General features: G+C 43.2%; 1 protein-coding gene across 1 annotated transcript in view; it reads left to right on the forward strand.

The window, feature by feature from the left end:
* Positions 1-26,343, forward strand: part of SNTB1 (syntrophin, beta 1 (dystrophin-associated protein A1, 59kDa, basic component 1)) — a 213,858-nt gene that overhangs the window by 176,066 nt on the left and 11,449 nt on the right. Inside the window, exon 4 of the mRNA XM_004679613.2 lies at positions 14,439-14,578. Within this exon, the coding sequence (XP_004679670.1) occupies positions 14,439-14,578 (140 nt within the window). The remainder of the gene's footprint in view (positions 1-14,438; positions 14,579-26,343) is intronic.

Here is a 26,343-nt window from a genome sequence, read left to right on the forward strand (position 1 = left end):
ATAAATGGCTCACAGCACAGTGCATCGCAAATAATAAACCTTCAAGATTGAGAATTTCTCAAAATTTGGTCTCCAGTTCATCTGCTTCAGAATCAGCTGGGTTGCTACTTACAAATTCAGCTTCTACCCCTCCTAGGATCCAAGTATTCAGAAGTCGGGAGTGGGGGTGACCCCAGTGCCCTGCATGGATAGCAAGGTGCTGGGCACACTGCTGCTTTCCAGTCCTCATTGGTGTTAATTCCTTCTACCAGGATCACTACATCATGTCCAAGGCCAAGCCATCATGTTCTACCCATGATCCCAGAGACATACCAGGCCCCTTGGCTTCTTTCTCTGCCTCCATATTACTAGGACACTGATAAAAATTATTTTCTAAAAAATTATTTATTTCATTTATTTATGCATACAAGAGCTGGGGAGTAGGCTAGAGGTATGTGTGGAGGAGGGCGAGGGAGGTGAGAAGAATCACCAAAAACAGAGAGGGGAGCAGAACAGGCAGAGCGACAGAAATATACTGCTTCCCCTCATTCTCCTACTGCACAACCTCGTGTAGGGGAGACAGCTGTGTGATCTGGAAACCCCACACTTCTGAGGTCAGAAAGGTACCTAAGGGGCTGGGTCCCTCCAGTGACCTCTCCTTGGCCAGTGTCTGACCTTCTGAATGAATACAATGAAGAAAATAAAAGTGCTTCAAGGGAGCTGAGAGGATGGAGACAGAAACAGCGAATCCTGTCTTCTCCCCTAGGACTCCCATAACACAGTGCATCAAAGGGTGCTTTAAACAACTCCCAATGAGTCACCTGACCTCCCTGGAGGCTAGAAGCCCAAATGAAAGGACTGCCTGGGCTGGCTTCATCTGAGGGCTGTGAGAAGCAGGTGAGACAGACGAGGTCTGCTGCACCATGTGGGTCAGCTCCCTGGCCAGGGGTCAAACTTGTGCTGAGGTGGCTGCTGACTGCTTCATAGCACTGAGATTTGACCCCTTGCACCATCATGAAGGTCTCCAAGAAAAGCCAGATTCTTAAATCCCAAATCTACTGAATTGAGGAATGGTGACTACGTCTTGATTTTGCAAACTCTGGAGACTCCAGTGCAGCCAACTTTGGGATTCCGCAGCCTGCTAACTCATCCTGACACTGCAGCAGAACCCTTACCATGGAGTCAGTGGTTGTGATACTGTGGTAGATGCTTGTGGAATAGCTGTCCTGAACCAGGGTATGTCTGTCCAAGTAAAGCTCTCCCGTGTCTTTCTTTTTTTTTTTTTTTTTTTTTTTTTTTTTTTTTTTTTTAAAAAGTTTTTTTTTACATCATTTTTCACATTTTTTTTTTCATCTCAATTGTAATCCCCACGGGTTTCCCATCACCAAATCACCCCTGTGCCACCACCATAGTCCCGTGCATTTCCCTCCCTTCCCCCCTCCCCGTTTTTGATCCCATTCCCCACTCCACCCCCACAGAATGTCTCTGGTCTATGGTTGTTCATTATTTTTGTTATTTTCTCGCCTGGTCCATTATACTCCTGCTATGAGTGAAACCATCCGGTATTTTTCTTTCTCTTTCTGGCTTATCTCACTCAGCATGATCTTTTCCAGCTCCATCCAAGTTGCTGCAAAAGACATGTGTTTCTCTTTTTTGGTTGCTGAGTAATATTCCATTGTATATATGTACCACATCTTCTCTCTCCCGTGTCTTTCTAATGTTAGATTCAAAACTATTGATTCCTGTAGTTTTCCTAACCTCTCGTGGTTAATATAACCACACTACATTGCTGCAAACATGTTTTGAATCTAGTGTTTTCTGAGCAGGAACCACTTAATTTGTTCATGGTTCAAATACGTAGAAAATTTGGGTAGTTACAAATATCCAAACACTATTTCATAGTCAACTGTATTCATCTCTTTTGTGCTGCTAAACATAGGCTACCAGGTTGAGTTAAAACTGCACAGCGGCCCTCCCTGGTGGCGCAGCGGGTTAAAGCACAGCACTGAGAATCTGAAGCCACTTCCGCATGAGTTCAATTCCCACCTGCCCCGGAGGAGACCACATGGCGAGCCAGATCTTTCCTGACCCGCCCGCGGCTTCCCTCAGCAGTGTACTTCGTAGATCTGCCTGTTCTGCTCCCCACTCTGTCTCTGGTGAAGCCTCTCACCGCCCCTGAGCCTCTGGCCTGTATCCCAGTTCTGTATGCACAAATAAATAAATAAATCTTTAAAAAAAAAAAAAAACTGCACAGCTTAGGCCCTCCCTGGTGGCGCAGCGGGTTAAAGCACAGCACTGAGAATCTGAAGCCACTTCCGCATGAGTTCAATTCCCACCTGCCCCGGAGGAGACCACATGGCGAGCCAGATCTTTCCTGACCCGCCCGCGGCTTCCCTCAGCAGTGTACTTCGTAGATCTGCCTGTTCTGCTCCCCACTCTGTCTCTGGTGAAGCCTCTCACCCTCCGCATCTCTGGCCTGTACCCTAGTTCTGTATGCATAAATAAATAAATCTTTTTTTAAAAAAAACTGCATAGCTTATTAAGTTGTACCTCACTGTCTTACAATTTCCAGACATTTGGACTGGGGTGAGCACCACTGACAAAGAGTAAGGTTTACTAAAATAACGGAAACATGAAAATTACATTTCTAGTATGAAGAATGCTTCACCTCCTTTAGAGAACAATCTATGTTTCATTAACTGGTCCTTCAGTTGTGCAATGAAGAGTAAATGGAAAAGGCTAAAAGAATCCCAGCTTGTGTTTATAAACAGAACCATCCCCTAGTGGAACATCATAGTAAGGGTTATGAATCATTTACACCTTAGTCTCACATCACTTTAATCAAATGTGAGACTTGGGGGAATAGGTGCTTCAGTTATTTGGGGTGGGAGGAACTTGAACTGGAGTGATGTCTGCCCTGAGTGAAGACCCACATGCAAGAGGCTGGTTAGAAAGAAGATGAGGTTGGGCCCTTCCCGGGGCTGCCGCAGGTTAGGACGCAGCCCTGCCAGCTAGCCACCGTGGCTTCAGTGCCAGTTCGGTCACCAGCCAGAGGTGACCCACATGGCGTGGCAGACCTCTCCTGACCCGCCCACCGCTCCCCTCAGCAGTGTACTTCATTGATCTGCCTGTTCTGCTCCTCAGTCGGTCTCTGGTGAATCCTTCACCACCCCTGCACCTCTGGCCTGTCCCCCAGTTCTGAAGCATAAATAAATAAATATTTAAAAAAGAAAAGAAAGAAAGAAGGTGAGAAAGGAGGGCTCCAAGGAGAATACACAGCCTGTGGCTGACCCGCAGGTCTGGACCCTGAGCTTCCAGACTGAGCTCTTAACTGCTCTTTCCCGCTTCCCTTTATCCTCCAACACCACTCCCTCATGTAAGGGAGACAGCTGTGTGATCTGGAAACCCCACACTTCTGAGGTCAGAAAGGTACCTAAGGGGCTGGGTCCCTCCAGTGAGCTCTCCTTGGCCAGTACCTGACCTTCTGAATGAATACAATGGAGAAAATAAAAGTGCTTCAAGGGAGCTGAGAGGATGGAGACAGACACAGCAAGCCCTGTCTTCTGCCCTAGGACTCCCATAACACAGGGAGTTATGCAGAGTGCTTTAAACAATTCCCAAGGCGTCACCTGATGGCCCTGGAGGCTCGAAGCCCAAATGAAGGGGCTGCCAGGGCTGGCTTCCTCTGAGGGCTGTGAGGGGGGAGTCTGCTTTCTCCTCCCCCTTATCTTCTGGGACTTTGCTGTAACCCCTAGCCTGCCCAGGGCTGTACATGCATCTACCTTTGTGTTCCATGGTGTTTTCTTTGTGTATCTGTTCCAAGTGTCTCCCTTTCATGGCACACCAGTCATATTGGGTTAGGGCTCTATGACAGAATGAACACATCTTAACCAATTACACTTACACCTACAATTATGTTTTGTTTTGTTTTTTTTATTTTTTAGAAATGGCCACATTTTGAATTATGGTGGGGTGAAGACTTCAAAATATGAGTTGGAAGACAGGGACACACAGTTCAATCCATAACCATTCTCATTACTGAATAGGTCTTCAATCCATCTTGCAATCCCCAACCTTATTGTCCTTTGACACAGACACTTCTTGTCTGGTCATATAGATTTTCTTAATCATCAGATTTAAATGCTCAAAATCTAATATCTCATTTCTCTCTAAGCCTTCTATCCTAATTGCTCCTTTCTGACGTACCACTGTTACAGGACAAAATCTGTTACATGACAGGGAGAGGGGGCACCCCTGAAGCCCCCAAAACCTGCCTGCTTTAAGTGGGTTCTGCCATCTGCCGCAACAAGACAAAACATATAAAACTTTAATGAAAAGGGACTTTAATACAGTAAATATACAATATGGAACACAAAGAATATAACTTCTAAATCAAACACCTGAAGTTACCCATCCCCTCGTGGGCAAAAGTCAACCCAAAAGGGATTGGCCCAAAGCAAGGCCTGAAAGCCTGCCACAAGACTCTGGCCGGGACCCATGGAAAAGGGTGAGAAATGGCCAGACAAATCTGGGAGGAAAAGAGCACAATCAAAATCAATATAAACACTGCCATAGTCACCTCCCTACAGGTCTCTCACCCACATCTGCCTTAACCAGTCCAGAGTCAGGAAACAAGCCCGTTTTCTTCATCACATGCTTGCTGCTCCATGGGGCTTCCTCAGGTCTTCTGGCTCTCCATCCAGCTTCCTTCTCTTCTCTCTTCTCCTTTTTCTCTGCTCAGCTCCACCCTCCTGGGTGTGGCAGGGAACCTGGAACTTCCCTTTTTCCTAGGGACCACCCTGTTACACCACTATTTTTAAAACATGCAAAGCTATAGGACATGGCAAGCAATTCTGCCCACACGCAATCATGGCACCATATAATTCAACACAGAACTGAAATTTACTTTTGGACTTTGCTCAGGAAACAAGTAAACAAGATGAAAAGAGAATGTTTACAGGTTTAAGAGAACAAGCCATTATGAAGCACTGTAAGGAATTCATTTTCATATAAACAGCAGGTCTCTATTTCAGACAGCTGGTGTTTTGTCCAGAGGAAGTGGCCATGTCCTGGGGGAAAACTCAGGATGTTCCCAAGTGAGTCAAGTCACCGGGTGGTGTGTGTGTGTCTGTGTGTGTGTGTGTGTGTGGAGGAGAGAGAGAGAGAGACCTAAAATGTTCTGAGAGGGATGTGCAAACAGTTGAATGATCATGGAGCCAGGGCTTGTCTGGAGGGAGAAAAGAATAAACAATCTGTTAGTAAAAACTAACAGACCAGGACGAAAGCAGGCACATCACTCCAGGCAGCCATCACAGGGAGTGACACCCAATAGAATCCAATCTGGAATCCAAGTTCATAACCAGGAATTCTCCCAAAGGAGAAGTGGTAGCGGGTTTAAAGTAGGGTTTGAGTTATGTAACTATTCAAATGAACTCTGAGGAATTCTGGATTATGTAGTAAAGGGCCTTGTGAGGTATCTTCTGTGGCCTCTCTGGAAGCTTGGATGCTCAGGTTTATAATACCAGTCAATGGTATGGACCTCAAAGGCCAGTCTAGCCTTCAGATGAGTTCAGCGAATATGTTCTCCCCCTGCAGATCCAGGGATTTGGAACAAACAGGTAGTGACTGTGGAGACCATCTGGAGAGTCCCAATGACAGTTCTTGATCTGAACAACCAGAGTGATCACACCTCTTTTCCTGGATGGGGAGTTAATTATATAAAGTGGGTAAAAGGAGGAAAGGGGGTTAGTAGGAAGGAGTCATTAGGTGTGCCAGCAAAACTGCTTTTTCAAACACAGAGAAGATAGAATAGAAAATCATCCCAAGTGAAACAAGGTTGTGGAGCAGGGGGTGGGTCTGTTCTTTTAGTTCATTAGTTCAACTTGTTTTTGTCTAACCAGTACTCACAGTACAACAGAGATACATCCATGGGGAATGCATCTCCTTACAGCAAGAAGAGACTTTGGAGTCACTCACTGGAAAGAATCTTAGAATGTTGTTTTGAAGAGATGTCTCATTAGCAGTAAGCAAATGAGGTATAATAACAGAAAGTCGCGATGGCATGGCTCAGAAGTTCTGCCAGGACGGGTAGATGTTCTTGCCTCTCCCCTGATATTGTAAATGGAGAGGAGATTTAAAACCCAACTGTGCCCCATCTCCTCGGATAGGTGTGATTTACCCTAATGTTGTCTTCATTATGAAATCCCTAGGACTGAAGCATTCCTTTTAATAGAGCCATCAAAGGCCTCTGTTAGAGTCCATTAGCATCTGACCTTCTGTTCTCAGCAAATAAGATAACTTTCAAGAAATCTACTCTGGGTCTGCAAGTGTTCAAAGGGAAAAGAGAATGCTTAAAAATTGATTGAAAATGTAGTGAGTTCTAACTATTTTTTAAATGATTAATTTGCTGTTGTTGCGCCTGGAGCGAATATTTTGAGACCAGGGTGCTAGAGTCCAGGAATGTTGGTGGTTTTGACTGTGACCTTTCTGGCTTAAACAGTGAGAAAGCAGATCTCTTTCATCTCATCACCTACCTGATGGCTTATTTCAGAAGTCATGCTTCTTAAAGACATTTTTTATAGAATCTAAAAAAACTTACATCATATAAAGAATTTTTTGTTGTTGATGTATTCTTAGCAAAATAATAAAACCAAAATTACTCAAAAGTCCATCCTTGGAAAATAATTGCCTCTATGTGTGAGTCTTGCAGAAAAAACTTATCATGATGTATTCCTGTTTGCTAAGTTGCTTTTCCCAAACTACAATATATATCTTATTTTTCTCCCCTAGGCAACCATCATTCTGTTTTCTGTCACTGTAGATCAGTTTGTATTTTCTAGAATTACACAAATGGAATTAATTTTTGTCTGGCATCTTCCTCTCAGAATTATTCTGAGATAAATCCATGTGACCATAATACCAATAATTCATTCCCTTTTTTAAAAAAACTAGGTATTATTCCATTGTGTGAATACACATACTTTGTTTATGCATTCCTTTATTGATGGATATTTGGGTTTCTTTAAATTATGGGTCTTAAATCAAAGATACAAAGAACTATGCAAGTATTTGTATGGCCATATATTTTAATTTCTCTCGGGTTAATACTGGGAGTGAAGTGACTGGATCATGTTGACAGGTGTCTATGTTGAACTTTTAAAGAAACTGCACATTGTTTTTCAAACTGAATGCCTTCTTTTGCCTTCCCAAAGGCCACATCCTCACCAACACTTGGTACGGTTAGTCTTTTTAATTTCAGCCATTCTAATTAGGGTGGAGCGATATCTCATGTGACTTAATTTGCACTGCCATACTCTGCCTAGTGATGTTGATCTTTTAATGTGCTTATTTGATCTTGGTGTCTATTCCTCATGGTGAATTTTCTTTAAATTTCTAGCCTATTTTCATTGTGTTATTTATGTTCTTATTGAGGTCCGAGAATGCTTTATGCATTCTGTATACAAGCCTTTTGTATACAATATATATTTTGCAAGTATTTTCTCTGAGTGAATGACTTACTCTTCCATTCTCTTAGTAATATTTAAAGAACATAAGTTTTCAATTTTGCCGAAGACCAGATTATCATTTATAAAGTGCACTTTCAATGTTGTATCTGAAAAATCTTTGCCAGGGCAAAGATAAATAAACTATGAAGCTATCTAAGTCACTGCAGCACAAGTTCGATCCCCTGCCAGGGAGCTGACCCACGTGGTGTGCCGAGGCGGGCAGACCTCTCCTGTCTTGCCCGCTGCTCCCCTCAACAGTGCATTTCAGTAGATCTCTCTATTCTGCTCTCCACTTTGTCTCTGGTAAATTCTCTCACCACACCACCACCCCACACCTCTGGCCTTCACCACAGTTCTAGCATGCATAAACAAATAAATTTTTAAAAAAAGAAAAGAAATCGGGCCCTCCCTGGTGGCGCAATGGGTTAGGACGCAGCACTGCAAGCTCTTGCAGCTGCTTCAGTGAGAGCTCAATTTCCAGCCGGGAGGTGACCCACGTGGCGTAGCAGACCTCTCCCAACCCGCCTGCTGCTCCCCTCAGCAGTGTACTTCGTGGATCTGCTTGTTCTGCCCTCCACTTTGTCTCTAGTGAATCCTCTCACTGCCCCTACGCCTCTGGCTTGTCCCCCAGTTCTCTATGCATAAGTAAATAAATCTTTAAAAAACAATAAAAGAAATCTTGGCCTACCCCAAGTCACAAAGATTTCTCATATTTTCTTCTAGTAGTCATATAGTTTTATAGGTCAGTCTATAATCCATTTTGAGTTAACCATAGTATATGGTACAAGGTGCGGATAGAAGTTAGAGTTTTTTCATATCAACATCTAGTATTTTCATACCATTTGTTACAAGGCTACCCTTTCAAAACTTAATGTTTTCGTATATTTTTTAATTCATTTTCCTATTTTGGTAGATCTCGTGTGTTCTGCTCTGTGTACTGTGCCATCAATCTTCATTTGTCTATCTTTATGCAGATGTCATACTTTCTGAGACTGGAACTCCACAATAACTTGAACTCAAATAATATCACCAAGTTTGTTCTCCTTTTTGAAAGTTGTTTTGGTGAGTCTTAGTATTTCCATGTAAATTTTAGTGTAAACTTTTCTATTTCTACCCCAAAAAAAGCAAACCTAGAGTTTTGCTGGGAATATATTGACTCTATCAATCAATTTGAAGGTGAGAGAAATCTTAAAAGTATAGATCTCCCAGTCCATGAATGCAACCAATCTTTTCATTTGTTCAGATCTTCTTTAATTTGTTTCAACAGCATTTTGTAGTTTTCACTGTGTAGATCTTGTTCTTGATTGATAATATTTATTTCAGAAATGTAATTTATATGCAAATGTAAATAATATTTTAACTGCAGTTTCTGTTGTTGCTAGCACATACGGAAATATGCTAGTGTATATGGAAATATGATTGATTTTTTTTTAGAAAAGCCATTTATTTATGTTTACAGAACTGGGGTACAGGCCAGAGATGTGGTGGATGAGAGGATTCACCCGATCAGAGTGGGGAGCAGAACAGGCAGATTGACAAAGTACACTGCAGAGGGGAGCAGCGGGCGGGTGGGGAGAGGTCTGCTGTGCCATGTGGGTCAGCTCTGTGGCCAGGAATTGAACTCGTGCTGCAGTAGCTTCAGAGAGCTTCATAATGTGGTGCTTTAACCTGTTGTTCTTACTGTTGTGAGAACCCTGTATATTGATTTTTGATCCTGCAACTATCTAACCTCAGTTATTAGCTCTACTTGCTTTGCTTGTTTGTTTGTTTTTGATAAATTCTATGAGACTTTCTACATAAAATCTCATATTGCCTGTGAATAAAAATAGTTTTACTTTTTCTTTTGTGGATTGCCACTAGTTAGACCTTCCAGTATAGACCTCCCCCTCTGAAAACTGACACCTAATGGTCACTTTTCAAGGGTTGGTTTTAAAGTTTGTCATGCTCTGTTGCCACATACAGGTGACCCCAAACAGTATTTATCTTTCTCCTTCTGGTTCATTTTACTTAGCATAATCCCTTCCAGCTCCATTCACATGACTGTGAATGACATGAGTTGATTGTTTTAGATCACTGAGCAATATTCCATTTGTATAGACACCACATCTTCTTGATCCAGTCATCTGTTTGCAGGCATTTAGTTTGTTTCCTTATCTTGGCTACTGTAAATAGTGCTGCTATAAGCATAGAAGTGAGCAAACCCACACCAGGGACAGCTTTGAGGAAAGTCCCAACACTACCCCAAGCCCCACAGGGCCCAGCCAATGTGCCCACCACCCAGTAAACATCCAGAACAGTAGAAGAGGGGGACCCCTGAACAATAGAAGCCCCAACTACACCAGAGTGGACCTAAAAGTAAATAATGGGGAGAGAGAATAATACAAATTGCCAAGTAAGGCATCAAGGAGACAATACACCAGAGAGAGAAAACAAACTTCCAGAATCCAACCCCAAAGACATGGGAGAGCATTTCTTCCTATCAGACACATAATTTAAAATTGCTACAGTAAATTCAAAGAGATGGAAAATGCAAAGAAATCAGTTCAGATGTATGTAAAAAAACAAATGAATGTGATGAGAAATATAATCAATAAACAGAAGATTAAAAGGGAATAGTAAGTATTTTGGAAAATTTTCTTCTTTAGGGAATGAAAGCTACTTTTCTAAGTCTTCTATTAATTCATTGAATTCTTACAACTCTTCCTTAGAGGCAACAATATCATTCTTTTCTTTGAAAATTCTTATTAAAAAAATATATACCAGAAGGTTTTAGCAAACCTGGCTCTTTGAAAGTAATATGAAGATTCTAGATAGATTAAGGAGACAAGGTTTTAAACTGTATTCCACAGGTAGTTAGGAGGTCCCACTCAAACCCCATGCAAACTCTCTTTCAGGTGTTTTACATTTTGTTGGGTGTCTTGTGATTAAATCTGATCAGAGGGCTCAAACAACGTAAACACGTCGGTTCTTAGGAAAGTGACCACAGCTGGGCAGAAGCTGGGATTGAGCTGGAAGTGGGCACATCTGTTTTAAGCATCACATTTTAATAAAGTGTAGCCTCATCTCCAGAGCTGTTGCGTTAACATTGGAAATTCAGACTTGTGATGGAAGTTGTCACTAGACCATAGCACAAATACTAGAGCCTGGAGAAAAAAAAAAAAAAGTCCTTCAAAGACTTTGTGTTTGTTTTGAAAGTGCCTTGCAAAAAGTATGGTTTTAAAACCTGTTCTTGAATGTGAAATTTTTCTCCTTGAAAAGCCGCTGGCCCTCACGGACACACTGCTACCTTCAAGCATTCACGAAGTAATGAGAATGATGGAGATGCCGCTTTGAGTATTCTAGCAGCAATAACTTATCCACACAGGGCTCTTTAGCAAACAGTAAAATGAATCTGTGGTTCTGCCATTAGAAAGTTCTGTATGTTACTCTTCATATTTTCTGTTGAGGTTTATTTTGAAAATTTAATAATTATGTTTTGAAGAATGATACTTAGTTGCGTGAACATTTAAATGGCTGGTTCCATGCAAAGTTAATGGATCACATCTGACTAGGTAAGTGAGATAGGCACTTTTGGGAGGATCATTTGTAGCTTCTCCAGTCCTATTTAATGAGCTGGAAAAGTAATTTACTAGGTTTAATGTAGAGGTCGGAAACCATCTATTCTAACCCCCCTCCCCCAAGCTTTTGTGCCTTGAGACCATAGCTTATTCACCTTGTAAGGCCTGGTACATTGACTTCTCTAACAAACCATTTTGATCTCTTGATGATGTTGTTCTGTTGGAAAAAAGCATAGAAAATCTAGATTATTTTAGATAAGTAAACTGCATAAAGAGAAATATGTCAGGCAGTCATTCACATTCTAGTATGAATAACTTTATGGGCAGTATTTCTCTCTTTTGGAAAGGGATTTTTTATTTGGAATTATTGGAAATGATTCTAAAAAGTAAAGGTGATCATTGTGCACATTCCTCCAGGTTAAATACATGGAAAGATATTATGTTTTGTTATCACCAAAGATACTCTTAGCTTGCCTTATAAAATTTGCTAAGGGAACTTATTATCCTGTCATATTGTTGGCAATTCCAAAGAATACCTTTTCTGACCAGCTTAACGTTGGTGAGTTAGCCAATTATCCCACCCTAATTTTACTGAGGGCCTTATCACCTGCCAGTTACTATACTAAACGCATTCACCGCACTGTTTTGTTAACTCTCCACTGTAGCATTATGAGGCCTGTGCTACTTAACAGGCTGTAAATTGTGCTTATTCTGCACTGCAAGTAAGCATTGGACATGAGATTCATTTGATCTTCCTTACAATTCTCAAATGTCTGTGCTATAATTTCCCCATTTTACAGATACAGAAATTGAGATATAAATAAATTATATGAATTACCAAAGATCCCACAGCTAGTAAGTAGTGGGACTATAATTTATGCTCAAGCATTCTAGCTTCAGAAACTTAAATACAGTTGTAATGATGTTATCCTTATCAGTGAGAAAATGGAAGCACAGGAATAATAACTCTGACATGGGCAAAAAATAACACGAACAGGGACCTGAACTTAGGCAGCCCATAAGACCACGTAACTTGCAAAATTCTTGCTTCCACCACCCTGCACATCTTCTCTCCTTTGACCACTCATTCCCAAAGTCACACATGTCTTCTTCCAACCTCAATAAGGATTTCACTGGGAGCTTAAGATAAGTTAACTATAGGAATAGAAAAGCAAAAACTTAATAAACTAAATATCATTTATTTACCTTGCTATCTAGTTTGCTTTCATTCTGAATAGATTTTGGACAGTAGTTTGTTATGAATGTTGCATCCTCTTTGAATTAATTGCCAGTATCAATGACTTCTTAACCATGCCTAGAACAGAGTGTTGTCATCTTTAATGACTATATGTATCACCTGATGCTCTTGTTAAAATGCAAATTCCGGCCCTCCCTGGTGGCGCAGCGGGTTAAAGCACTGCACAAAGAAGCTTAAGCCACTTCCGCATGAGTTTGATTCCCGCCTGCCCCCGGAGGAGACCACATGGCGTGGCAGACCTCTCCTGGCCCGCCCGCTGCTCCCCTCAGCAGTGTACTTCGTCGATCTGCCTGTTCTGCACCCCACTATGTCTCTGGTGAATCCTCTCACCCTCTGCATCTCTGGCCTGTACCCCAGTTCTGTATGAATAAATAAATCTTTAAAAAAAATGCAAATTCCAGTTCAATGGTTTGGGGGTGAACCTGAAACCACATTTCTAGTATGTTCTCAGGTGATGCTACTGGAGCTAGAATAGGGTCCATACTTTGACTAACAATGCTAAAACACTGAGTTTTTCCAAACTGTACATAAAGATTTATTCGAGGACCAAGAGTTCATATTGAGAAAAGGGTGTTTTCATAGATGGAAAGAACATTCGCAGAATGTAGGAGAGTCAAACCTGGGCAGATGGGAATGGCTTGTGAGAGAAGATCTGAGCCACACAGATTGTAAGGATTAGAAGGGACTTTCATGGTTATTGGGTTCAGTCACCCCATTGATATTTGAATCTTGTCAGATTTCTCTCAGGTCAGCTCAGCTTTTGAGTTAAAGAATTATCTATGATGAACTGAAGTAAGCATTCAATAGAAGAATCAAATTGCAAGATGGCGCCTCATTTGCAAAAACCATCTAAGTGAAAAACATAAAAACTGTGATGTCTTGTTTGTTCAGACACATTTGTCTTCATAATACATTTTCAGAGTCTGAATATTTATTCAAAAGCATGAGCCTCCCTAGTGGTGCAAGGGGTTAAGTCTCAGCACTATTAAGCTTTTACCAGCCACACACAAGTTCACTTCTTGGCCAGGGAGCTGACCCATGTAACGCAGCAGACCTCTCCTGTCATGCCAGAGGCTCCCCTCAGCAGTGTTTCAGTTGATTTGAGTGTCCTGCGTCCCACCCTGTCGCTAGTGAATCCTCTTATCCCACCGCCCACACCTCTGACCTACACCCCAGTTTGTGTATATATAAATAATTCTTTTGAAAAAAAGCTTATTAAAGCCAGGAAAAAAAAGGAAAAATATTAGATGGTTTCACTCATAGCAGGAGTATAACGGACCAGGCAAGAAAATAATAATAATAATGAACAGCCATATACCGGAGACATTTTATGGAGATAGAGTGGGGAATCAGATCAAAAACAGTGGGGCGAGGGAAATGCACTGGACTATGGTGATGGCACATGGCTGATTTGGTGATGGGAAGCCCACGGGGATTTCAACTGAGATGGAAAATGCACAAAATGATGTAAAAATAAACTAGTATATGGCCCTCCCTGGTGGCGCAGCGGGTTAAAGCACAGCACTGAGAATCTGAAGCCACTTCCGCATGAGTTCGATTCCCGCCTGCCGCCTGCCGGAGGAGACCACATGGCGAGCCAGACCTCTCCTGACCCGCCCGCTGCTCCCCTCAGCAGTGTACTTCGTCAATCTGCCTGTTCTGCTCCCCACTCTGTCTCTGGTGAAGCCTCTCACCGTCCCTGAGCCTCTGGCCTGTACCCCAGTTCTGTATGAATAAATAAATAAATCTTTAAAAAAAAAAAAAATAAACTAGTATATTATTTTTTTTAAAAAGCGTATTAAACTTACCATTTTATAATAAAAATAAATGCTAAAGGAGAACATGCTGGAAGTGCTTATTCCCCCACTACAGAATAAAGACTAGTGTTCACTGGCAGGTGAGAAATAGAACATCAGACAGAAGTTTGAGAGCTGGGCTGTGTCTTTGCATCTCTGAGGGCCCTTGAGAAATCGTTTTCCAAGATTAGGAATCATCAGTCTGTGACTGGTTTCTTTCATTTTGATTTTACAGCCTGCACCAAAGACATTCCTAGTTGGGTCTTCTGTTTTGGAGGGATGTCAACTTCCTCTTTCCTTTTCCTCACACTGTTGTTTGACAGTTTTCTGCTTCCTGTTTCAGGTGCCTGGGGAGAGCGAAAAACAGTGGAAGCCAGCCCTAGTTGTGCTGACTGAGAAGGACCTTTTAATCTATGACAGCATGCCACGGAGGAAGGAAGCTTGGTTGAGCCCAGTTCACACCTACCCTCTTCTCGCCACCAGGTAGCCTCACGTTGTTTGAAGTTTGAAACTACTTTTGATTCACACTGTTATTTCAACACATCATACCACAGCTTACTCTTACAACCATAGCCACGAGCTTCTCCAGAATAAAGCCACGTATGTTTAGCCAGAGAGATGAATGATCATTTAAAGTCAAACATGGAGCAGCACAGGGACAAGAATAACCTGCTTCTCCATCCTGAAGGGACAGGGGCATCTCTCAGAGGGTCCCAACCTCACCCTCTTCCTGGATGTCCCTGAACACCCAAGCTCTATACCCGTGTAAACAGTCGGAAGTGCAAGCTGAACCACCCAGCCGAGGCTTTCCTTAGTGGCATAAAACAGGCCTTATGGGTATGCCCGCTGTGCTTTTTAAGGCTCTCTATCACAAGAGTCCCCATAAGTTCTTCTGTTATGTGGGGGCTTCCTAGGAAATGGGGCTTCCTGTTTCTTAAGACCTTCAGTGCACATTTATTGTTCGTGTGAAATATGAGTTCAGAGGAGACTGACTAGAGAAAACCTTCCTGGACTAAGGCTAAATCCAAGCCTAGATCATTTAAAATATTATAATAATAATATAAAAATTTATGCATGTCATTTGATTTTGAGTTGCTAAGAGTCAAAACCTTCGGTAAGTTAATTATTGAAGCACTATTGATATTTCCAATGAAACCTCAATAACCAAGATCCAAACACCCTAAAATGTTCCTATAAAGATTCAGGCAATGCCAGGGAGTCCATACAAATTCAGCCCAATCTCCATCACTTTCTTCAGTTTAAGTCCATAATCTCACCCAGCAGGGTCAGCAACGGGATTTGGAACCGTTGGGAAAATTGAGATTAACTCTGTGTTAGACCTCTTTCCCCAGAAGTGGAACGAGACACCAGGAATAGTAGGGAGTGAGATAGTCTGTTCCCAGGGGAATCGGAGAAGGCAGTCTGAGAACCAGAGACAAGACAGGAAGCAGAAGGACCTAGAACTGAGGAGCTGCATATACAACATGGTGGCCACCAGCCACTTGGTTATTTAAATCATTTTAAGTTAATTAAAAACTTGAAAACGGGGCCCTCCTGGTGGTGCAGCAGGTTAAAGCACAGCACTAAGAAGCTAAAGCCACTTCGCATGAGTTCGACCCCCACCCCGGAGGTGACCACATGGCGTGGCAGACCTCTCCTGACCCACCCGCTGCTCCTCTCAGCAGTGTACTTCGTCGATCTGCCTGTTTTGCTCCCCGCTCTGTCTCTGGTGAAGCCTCTCGCTGCCCCTGAGCATCTGGCCTGTACCCCAGTTCTGTATGCACAAATAAATAAATCTTATTAAAAAAAAAAAAAAAAAACTTGAAAACTCAGCTCCTCAGACAGACTAGCCACATTTCAAGTGCTCAACAGTTGTGACTAGTAACTGCCATTTAGGACAGCAGAGTCTGGCATCATCACAGAAAGTTCTATAGCACAGCAGCATGCTGGAGCAGAGGTGGTTGAATCATCAGAGTTTGACCCAATTCAGGCAAGGGATACCTGCACCCCTGGCGCCCATCCAAAGCTAAGGAAGCCCGGAGTGGTGCCATCTTGTAGGCACTTCAGAATCTCCACACAAGTCGGCTCCACGGGATGGGGCAAGTCCTACAGAAGGCCATGGCAGGGACCCCTTAAAAGGGTAAGGGAGAGGCGTGCACAGAAACAGTCGTAGCGTCTGAAGAGCTTTGAGTGCTGCACCAGAAGTGTCCGGTACAAAACTGTGACCAGTCACAGGGATTCCAGGTTTATATTATGCGCAAAGCACATGAAGAGCCTAAACCTTTAAGCTTCTGTCCCACTTGGAAATAGAAAATGGAAGCCACTGCAGTATGACCTGCGCCCACATAGGCGAGAAGACAGCACCATAAAAGCAGTTCCGTCACCTACACTTGAAAGCTGCCTCAGTGATTCTTGAACTCATTGTCCTTTCTCCCCTTAACTGCAAAAGAAAAATTTGTTTAATGTAAGGGCTGTTAGCCTGATAAGCGATAATAATATCCTCCTGACCTTGATCACCATCTGCTAGCTTGTGAGGCAACAGTATGTCTAAGATGCTGATGTGGACGGGCTATTCCTGTCTCAGCTCCTCCAGCAGCAGCCTGGAAAAGCAGGAGTGGGAGTGGTCACCTACTCTTCCTTCCTCCAGGCCGGAGCTTACCTCCAGGCTGATCACCCAACCTCCCTTTCACTGAGTTCTCAACTGCTAAATGGAGGAGCGCATGGTCCCCAATGCCCAGAGCAAGGCAGATTCTTGTGAAATAAGTTTTTTTTTTTTTTACTAAATTTCTGTATTTTTTTTTTTTAAGATTTATTTATTTATGCATTAGAACTGAGGTACAGGCCTGAGGTGCAGGGGCAGTGAGAGGATTCACCAGAGACAGAGTGGGGAGCAGAACAGGCAGATTAATGAAGTACACTGCTGAGGGGAGCAGCGGGCGGGTCAGGAGAGGTCTGCCGCGCCATGTGGTCACCTCCGGGGCAGGGATCGAGCTCATGCTGAAGTGGCTTTAGCTTATTAGTGTTGTGCTTTAACCTGCTGCGCCACCATGGAGGGCCCTAAAATTGGTTTTTAACTGGCCACTTCTCTTCCCCTCCTCCTCTGGATGCTTTCAAGTGTTAGCTTTTAAACTTGTCTTTATCTGACCCTTAGTTTTTTTTCTCTCTATTCCACCTAGAAGTGACTCTGTTCGGTATTTGTCTTCCTCCTTCTGACTTTCTCACTTTACTATAAACGTGAAAAACTGGAACACACTCCAGTTTTGCTCAGTCAGACCCCAGCAGACAGGCTGTATGACCTTGAGCAAATCACTTTTCTGATTCTCAGTTTCCTCATCTAAAAGCTGGGATCATACGGTGTACTGCAGGCAGATTAGTAACATTAAAATATGATGACTTTATTAGTCAGCACCGGCGATCATAAAAATATCATTGAGTTGGTGTAGCTCAAGCAACAGGTATAATTTTGGAGACTGGATAGCTGAGGCCAGAGGGCCAGTGCGGTCAGTATCTGGTGACCACATTCTTCCTGGTATATAGATGGCCGCCATTTTGCTGTGTGTTCTTATCACTACGCTGTGCATAAGTGTGTGCTGGGGATGGACCAGAAGAACTCTGTGATGTCTCTTATCATGAGGGCACAAATTCCGCTAGACCAGGGACCCATCCTATGACTTCATTTCATCTTAATGACTTCCCCATAGACCCCTATTTCCAAATCCTGAAATACTGGGCTTAGGATTAGGGCTTTAACGTGTGAATTGGGCTACGGGAGCAGAATTCAGTCCTCCTATACAGCTGTTTTAGCATAGAGCTTGGCACTAGCGGGACCAGACACCCGTCAGCTCCCTGTCCTGCCCCTTAGCGGTGCAGGGAAGCTCGGTGGTCAGACATAGTCCTCCCTCATGAAGAAGAAATGACTGGGACGACAGCCAGTGGGAAACAGATTTCCTCTAAATCAAGTTACTCCCTCAGACAGTTCAAAGTTGATTTGTTTGTTTTTTCTTATTAGATGCAGGCACACCTAATTTCTATTTTTCTGAATATGAAAAATTTGATTGGGGTTCATGGCTGTGGCACGCGAAACCCTGATACCGTATCATTAGTGCCCACTGCAGGTGGAAGTTGGCTGCGCTCGCCTCTGACCCAGGCGCAGACACAGACGCAAGGCCCGGGGCCCTCTGCTCGCAGTCCTGATGCAGTTTACGGCAGAGTGCTCAGAAAGTCCGTATCCACGTGGTCATTTTAGCTCTTCCCATCTCTCAGCTTTTTATGAGTCGTTGGGAAACAGTGTTTGCTTCGCCAAAGCTTATTTTAGGTTGCTGAACATGTGCTAAGAGGTACTCTTGTCCACGTGGAATGAATGCGGTGTTGTTTTATCACTGCCGTCATAACTGGCAAGTGAGCTAGGCCTGGTGAGAGCCAGCGTTAAGGTCACAATATTTCTGGAATGCTGGAAGAGGCTTAACCCAGAAATTCTGCACACCCAGCCCCAGGGCTTGGTGAAAGTTCAAGAACAGAGTTTGTAATAAGAGTGAAGTGGCTTTGAGCCCAGTTTTCCGACATGTGGGCCTGCGAGGAGGGTTTGGGGAGCTGAGGACCTCATGAAGATGCGCTTCTTTCTTTTCACATCATCATGACCAGGGACCCAGAGGTGTGCACAGTGCGAGAGCTTTGTTGTCTAAGGACCCAACCTGTTTGCAAGTGCTGAACTGCCTCAGGCTAGCCTCAGAAACTGTAGGAATGCTTTCTGCTGAGAAGACTTGGCCAGTTGCATTAGTCACACATGAAATTACAGTCAGCCTGTGGTTTGCACACTAAGCCTGGGAGGCCTCCCCACTCTTAGAGAATGTGGGCCATTTTGTGGACGGACCTTAGGGTAGCATAGAAGGAGCCGTATGCCCCAGGTTCTATATTCTGTTCAAATGCCCACCCACCCACGCCCCTGGTCTCCATAGACCTATTGCTCACCCTCAGGTGAACCCCTTGCCCGCCTTTCTACCACTGGGATGCTCCTCTAAGTTGGTAGGTGGGAGATTAGCATAGTAGGAGTCCCAAGGAATCAGACACACCAGGAGTTGATCCCCAGAGATTGTGGGTGACACACTCTCTTTCTCTTCATCTGAGTCGTCTCGGCTATATGAAGGGGTGACAGTATCTTCTGTTCCAAGCAGTTATTGGTAAGACTGGTGGAGATGGTATATGTTAAATGTTTCATATTTGACTGAGCTACCATAAGTGACTGGGAAATGTTGCCGCCTGATAAGGCAGGAGAAATGAGCACCTTAATTTATGAATGACTAGGAAGTCAGTTCACATATTTGACCCTAGCAGTAAAATACTTCATTTATCAGGGACTTGTAAAACCTTAAATCAAAGTTATTAAGATGGAAAGACTGGGCTGATGAAGTCCTGTTGTTTGGTTTTGTAGGGACAGGGAGGTGTGGAATGAAAATGGGGAGACTGGAACCCCTGAACTCGCAGAGATGGCTTATTGATGACATCTTCCTCAGGGCCGGAAGTCATATGGACCTGGGTTCAAACTCTGGACACTATTTGATTCTGGGCAGCTACTTTACCAAAACACAGCACCATGAATTCCTCCTCCACACACAGAGCCCAGATTAGCACTTCAAGCTGCCCATGCAGGCTAAGTTGGTGCCTCTGTGCAATGTCTCACTCAGTATCCACTTTCCTTGTCCATATTACTGATGGCAGCTAGCCATGAAAGGCCAGGGGGTCATGGAGGACGTATAGAGGACAATCACTGGCCTCTGGATAATTCACCCAGATAATTCACCCAGATAATTCCACTACATACCTATGAGCTGACTCTAATTTCCATTGATGTTTGTTCTCTTCTATTAAGTTGGTCTTTGCTCATGGTCAGTGTGCCTCAATCATAGCAACTCTCCACGAACTGAGACCTTGCCTAAGTGTTTCCACACTACCTTCAGGTGAAAAATAGATAAAGATAAGGCAATTGTCCTACTATTTTTGACCAAGCGCAGCATGCAACTCCATCGGCCACTTCTGCCCACACTTGGGTTCTTGTTAGTAATTCCTAGTGAGTCTATTCCTGCTACTGGCCAGTATTTGAGAGCATCAGAACCAGTTAAGGGATCTGACCAGTTGCTTTTCACTTCCTTCCTTCCAATTTCTGTGTGTGTGTGTGTGTGTGTGTGTGTGTGTGTGTGTGTGTGTGGCTTACACTGTGGCATCTGCTGGGAGATGCTAATTACAGCAATTAAGTAAAATGAGGATGTAATATTGCTTAGCAACCCAGTTACCTAATATGTAATTTTACTAATTTGGCTGAATCTGTGTGCTGTAACTGTTTTTGTTTTAATTAAGGATATTAATAATAATGTTTTGTATGGAACATTTTATGCAACATTCTCTAACACCTATCCAGAATTAAATTAGTGCATAAACATCCCTCGTGAGACAGGTTTATTTAATTTTTCTCCAAACCATAAGCAAAGGATTTATCTGAAACATAATGTTGTCTAGTACCTCAGTTACTGGGAAAGGGAGCAAGACTTGGCTTGGCCCCTACAGAAATGAGCACATCTATTGCCAACTTCCCCCAAATCCTGGACAAAATTCACCTTGAAAGGTTTATCACATAGCCACACTGAACCCCATGGAATCCACCATTTGGGACATTTGAAAACATTTTAATGCATTTTAATGTGTTTTATCTTTAAAAATATCTGGTTCAAGGACCCATTTACATGTACTTCTTTAAATGCATAGTGACAGATACTAACCATGTGAAATCTTCATGGGTTTTGCTCTTTTTTAAAAAAACAGTCAAATTCTACCTCCCGACAAATCAAGCTAACTCTGATTCCCTAACCAACCAAGTCACTATTAAAAAAGAAACAACACCAAAAAAAAAAAAAAAAGTGAGGCTAATCTACATCTATCCTCCCAGTTACCTTTCAAGATCACTTTTCTCCAAGAATGAATTAATCTAGAATTCAGCATTTAATGGATGTAAACCAAAATTCTTTAGAGATATGATCAGCTACTGTTTTACATGGGTGAGGGACAAAGGGTGGAGGAGGCACCTCCCAGCAGTCATCAATCACAAGCTTTTTGGCCAGCAATTCTCTCTCTCGTCTAGATACTCATTTAGTCATTTCTTTAATAAACATTTAATGAGTGTCTGCTCTATGCCTGGTGTCTTGGTGCCAGTAAACAGGGCAGGAGATTACTCAATAAAAAGTTCTGCACTGATAGAATGAGTGACAGTGATGGTTCTCACTGTATATTCTATGCCAGGTGCTGTTCCACACAGCATTCTGGTACTAACTCATGCCACCCTCATAACACCACCGTGAGGAAAGCATCTGAGCTTTGCTAGTTGGAGGAGTGGAGGACTGAGTACAGTAAGAGACTTAGCAAGATCGCTCACCTGCCAAGGAGCTGAGAAGGAATGCCTAGCTTTCTAGCCCCTTCTCTCTCTGACTTCCTGCTCAGCCTTACTCTCTTGTATGATCTGTCCTATTCATTTTTCTAGCCCCTTCTCTCTCTGACTTCCTGCTCAGCCTTACTCTCTCGTATGATCTGTCCTATTCATTTTTCCACTTGTCCCCACTCCTAGCTAATTGGAAGTGTAAAATCTTGCCGGAGTTTGTCTTCACATCCAGCCATGGTACTATGTATCTGAATTTTGTAATCAGGAAACAAAGCCTGTCTTGGGACTTCTCAATCAGTTTCAGATAAAACTCAGAAAGTGGGTGTGAATTGAAACTTGATGTCTGTTCCAAGGTGACAGTTTTGTTTTGCCTTTTTTTTTTTTTTTTTTTTTTTGGCTGGGTATCTTCTCCTTGGAGACCACATTTTCTTGGTTGCTGTAGTTTCATCCCAGCCACAGATAAGAGCCAGATGGTTATATTTTTAAGAATACACAAATAGCTTAAAATGTAAAATAATTGAAAGATAAATAATAGCTGTTTTAGAAGCTCCCTCCTGGGACTGCAGATCAAGAAAGGATCTCAAGAGAAATGTAAAAAGATGGTCCCTGGCTGAGTGGGAGAAATGCAGGCAGACAGTCTATCCTTAGTCTGATCTTCTCAGTGGTTCAGATGATGACTTTTAAGATCTTAATAAGCATCTGATATTTGCTTGGTTCTTAATGTCCAGAATGTGGCTACAATAATGGGCTCCAGAGCATGGTGTGCAAAGGAAGAGCCAGCTTGGTGGCCTTTTCACCAGTCCCAAATTTTAAAACTCTGTGTGTGTGTGTGTGTGTGTGTTTCCCTAGCAAAACTGAAGTTAAAGCCATGTATTCAAGCAGTTATTCAGCCAGGTATTTTTTTGTTTGTTTGTTTTGTTTTGTTTTGTTTTTTCCTAGCTTTTTCTTAGCTTTGATTCCAGGGAGCTAGACACCATGGAATCAATGAGAGATGCACCTGTTTCCTAACATGTCTTCAAGCCTTGGGAAATGACATGGTAATCTTAAGACAGTGGGGTTAATGGGTTGATGATGATGTTGGAATTCTGGGGAAAGGAACGTACCTTGAAGAACTCAGCCCATGGCTGGACTTCAGTTCCAGCAGATCGCTGTGCTGTCTACAGCAGCTGTATTGCCCTGACATCTTATTAAGATGTCAGCCTTGGTCGTGAGCAACAAACCTTCCAGGCTGGTGCCCAAAACCACCTGCAGCTGTCAGCTCAGGCCATCTCAGCCTCACCAAAAATGTTCTGCTTCACCTTAGACCCCTAGAAGCAGTCTTCTGCTCCAAAGGTGAGTCTCCAGGATAGCCCAGGATGCCAGGGAGGCTTTGAGGGAAGCAGGGATCCTCCAGGTGAGAACACTCACCATTCTGGAAGGTCCCTGACCTGCCTTCCCCACAGAAGTCACACTTCCTTCCCACTCTTCATGCCAAATCTTCTTTATGCAGCCAAAAAAAAAACCTCCAAATTTTGCTTTTTATGAGCTAGTCTGGAATATGTGGCTATTTTGATTATAGTCTTCAGTATCATGATCTTTGTATGGAATTATATTTTAGTATCACTGGTTCCCTTTGCAATTCTATGTACTGTATAAATTTACATACATTATTCAGAGTAGGGGGGGCATAAGTTTCTTCACACTGCTAAAGGGATTCATGGCACAAGAAGATAAAGAAGACTCTCACTTCAAGCTTGGCGCCTGGGACTGAACGCTGTGTTTGAGGCATGGTCTGATGAGCACAGGGGCTCGGCAGGCTGCCACCTGTTTCCTGGAGGAAACCACCGCAAGCTACATTTCCACCAGGGATTCTACATCATGTCTCTCCCATTCCAGTTGCGTTATTTGTCTGGGGTTCCAGCTGCAGAGCTCATGTCCTGGTTCTGGGTCTTTTCTTCTTCCCAGTTTTGGACTATTTGCTGAGCTGATGTCCAGGTTCTTCAGAACTTCATAAAAGCCACTGATAAAAATGTTTAGCAGAACAGGTCGAAGGACATAGCTCTGTCCCCATTCTGCCAAGGGCTAGTCATAGCGACAGCCTGCAGAAGTTAGGGGTTGGGAACTAGACATGGGCCAATGAGAATAAGTCATCCAAACACATGCATAAGGATGAAGAGGAGCTCACCTGTGTCCCAACACTGAGTTGCCGCTAACATTAAACAGCAAACCAAACATGCAGCCACGCTACTCAGGAGGTGTGTGTTTTTAAGAATAATGTCAATACAATTCTAAAAATGAAAGTGAAAGATTTGGATTCCTGTCTGTCTCATGACCTTTTCAATAGGGACATCTGTATTGCTTAGGAAAAAATTTTAAGAATAATAAGAAAGTTGTGAAGGACCCTCCCTGGTGGCCAGCAGGTTAAAATGCACCACTGCAAGCTCTCCACAGCTGCTTCAATGCAAGTTCGATCCCCAGCCCCGGAGGTGACCCATATGGCGCAGCAGACCTCTCCATTCTCCCCACTGCTCCCCTCAGCAGTGTACTTCCTCAATCTGCCTGCTCTGCTCCCCATTCTGTCTCTGGTGAATCCTCTTACTGCTTCTGTACCTCTGGCCTGCACCCCAGGTCTGTAGGCATAAATAAATAAACCTTTAAAAAAAATGAGATCATCCAAAAAAAAAGCACTGAAATCACCCACAAAATTCTTCAGGTGTGAATGGGTGGCTCGCGAGCATTCCCTTTACAGAACTGAATTGCCAATACAGAAAGAACTCTGCTCCATGTGGGCATGCCCCGCATTGCACTTGGGCTGAGCAGCCACGGTCAGGGTCTGTATGATTCACCCTCTGGAGGATGTGTGACCATTTCTCTTGATTTTAATTTGGGGCAAGTACCCTTTTGGAATCAGTGTACATGCTGGGCGAGGGAGATAATTTGCTTTTTCTCAGTGTTTACATCAAATACTTCATGTTTCATTAACTGATAGTGACATTCCAGAGAATACATAATTCGGCATGTCTGATGTTCTTCAGATTAACCAATTTGCTCCTCAGTATAAATATTAGATAAGTCACCCCTACTGGAGAAATCCAACTTTCCTCTTCCCTTTTCTTTTCAGTTAGGACTTGGTGATGAGATAAGAAGAAGGGCGCATGGGTGGTTTCCCGCACTGGCTGTTCTGATCAAGGTTTCAGTGAACATGGAGGTGGGGCTGGGAGCAGCAGGGGTTTCCATGTCACTTTAAGAGACTGATTTTGCTCCCTTCAGCTCTACCTGGAAGTGGGATTGCTGGATCACATGACCTCGCTGGTTTTTAATTTCTATGAAACCACCATATTGTTTTCGGTAATGGCTCACCAAATTACACTCACCAAGAGTGGACAAGGCTTCCCATTCTCCAGATTCTTGCCCACACTTGTTATCTGTTAGGAAGTTCTCTATCTTCCAAGAATTTTACACCAGAAAGACTTCCAGTAAGATTTTCTTCAAGGGCCTTCCCTGGTGATGCAATAGATTAAAGTGCAGCAATGTGAAGCTCTCTCCACAGTCACTGCAGCAGGAGTTCGATCCCCAGCCAGGGAGCTGACCCACATGGTGAGGCAGACCTCTCCTGTCTCCCCACCAGCCCCTCAGCAGTGTGTTTCAGTTGCTCCACCTGTTCTGCTCACTACTCTGTCTCTGGTGAATTCTCTCACCCCCCCCCACCTCTGGCCTGTGTACCCCAGTTCTTGTATGCATAAGTAAATAAATCTTTACAATATATAAAAATTTAAAGATTTTCTTCAAGTTGCCATTGCAAATCTCCCCTCCCATGTAATTGCCACGTTGTAAGTTAAAGAAAGTGCCTTAGAATTAGACAACACGCTTGTTGCTTAAAATTCAACAGGCTGCAATATGTTTTATTGCAATGATAATTTTGCCCTACAGTATTTAAGCTGATCAGGAAAAATAAGCTTTTGGATTTCCTTTGTGCAGTTTTTAATCTAAAAGTAGCAAACCATTTGCCTAAGAAAACAATTCCCCCATCCACCAAATGAACAAGACACATGAACTCTCTCTAGCAAATGATAAAATGGTTTCTGTCTGCATTGAAGATAAGGTGTAACTGGCAAATACCTGGAGAGAAGTAACATTTATTAAATTATACAAAAAACCCTAAAAGAAGTAATAGTTATTAAATTACACTCATGCTGTTCTGCAAGTTATTGATATGAGCATCTCTCCCCAAAGGAGGCTGAGATATGGAGGAGCAGAGAGCTTGAGAGATGTGTTTAAAGGGGACAAGTGAGAAGTAAAAGCTGGTGCCTCCTCAGAAGGTTGCATCACGTGACTGATTCCTCCTGCTTTAAGACTGCCCCTTCAGAAAATATTTACTGTGGGAGTCATATTTATGCGAGCAGAGGCCCTGAAGTCAGGGTGAAAACCCTCTGTGGTAAAAATCCACCCTTTGGCCCTCCCTGGTGGCACAGCACTAAGAAGCTTAAGCCACTTCCGCATGAGTTCGATCCCCACTTGCCCCAGAGGAGATCCACATGGCGTGGCAGACCTCTCCTGACCCGCCCGCTGCTCCCCTCAGCAGTGTACTTCGTCGACCTGCCTGTTCTGCTCCCCACTCTGTCTCTGGTGAATCCTCTCACCGCCCTGCACCTCTGGCCTGTACTCTGGTTCTGTATGCATAAATAAATAAATACTTTTTAAAAATCCACCCTTGAAAATTTCTTAGATTGGGGCCCTCCCTGGTGGTGCAGCAGGTTAAACAAGCCACTTCAGTATGAGTTCGATCCCCACCCCAGAGGTGACCCATGTGGCATGGCAGACCTCTCCTGATCCACTCACTGCTCCC

Source organism: Condylura cristata, unplaced genomic scaffold, assembly GCF_000260355.1.
Source record: "Condylura cristata isolate star-nosed mole 26May11 unplaced genomic scaffold, ConCri1.0 scaffold00009, whole genome shotgun sequence".
Classification (NCBI taxonomy): domain Eukaryota; kingdom Metazoa; phylum Chordata; class Mammalia; order Eulipotyphla; family Talpidae; genus Condylura; species Condylura cristata.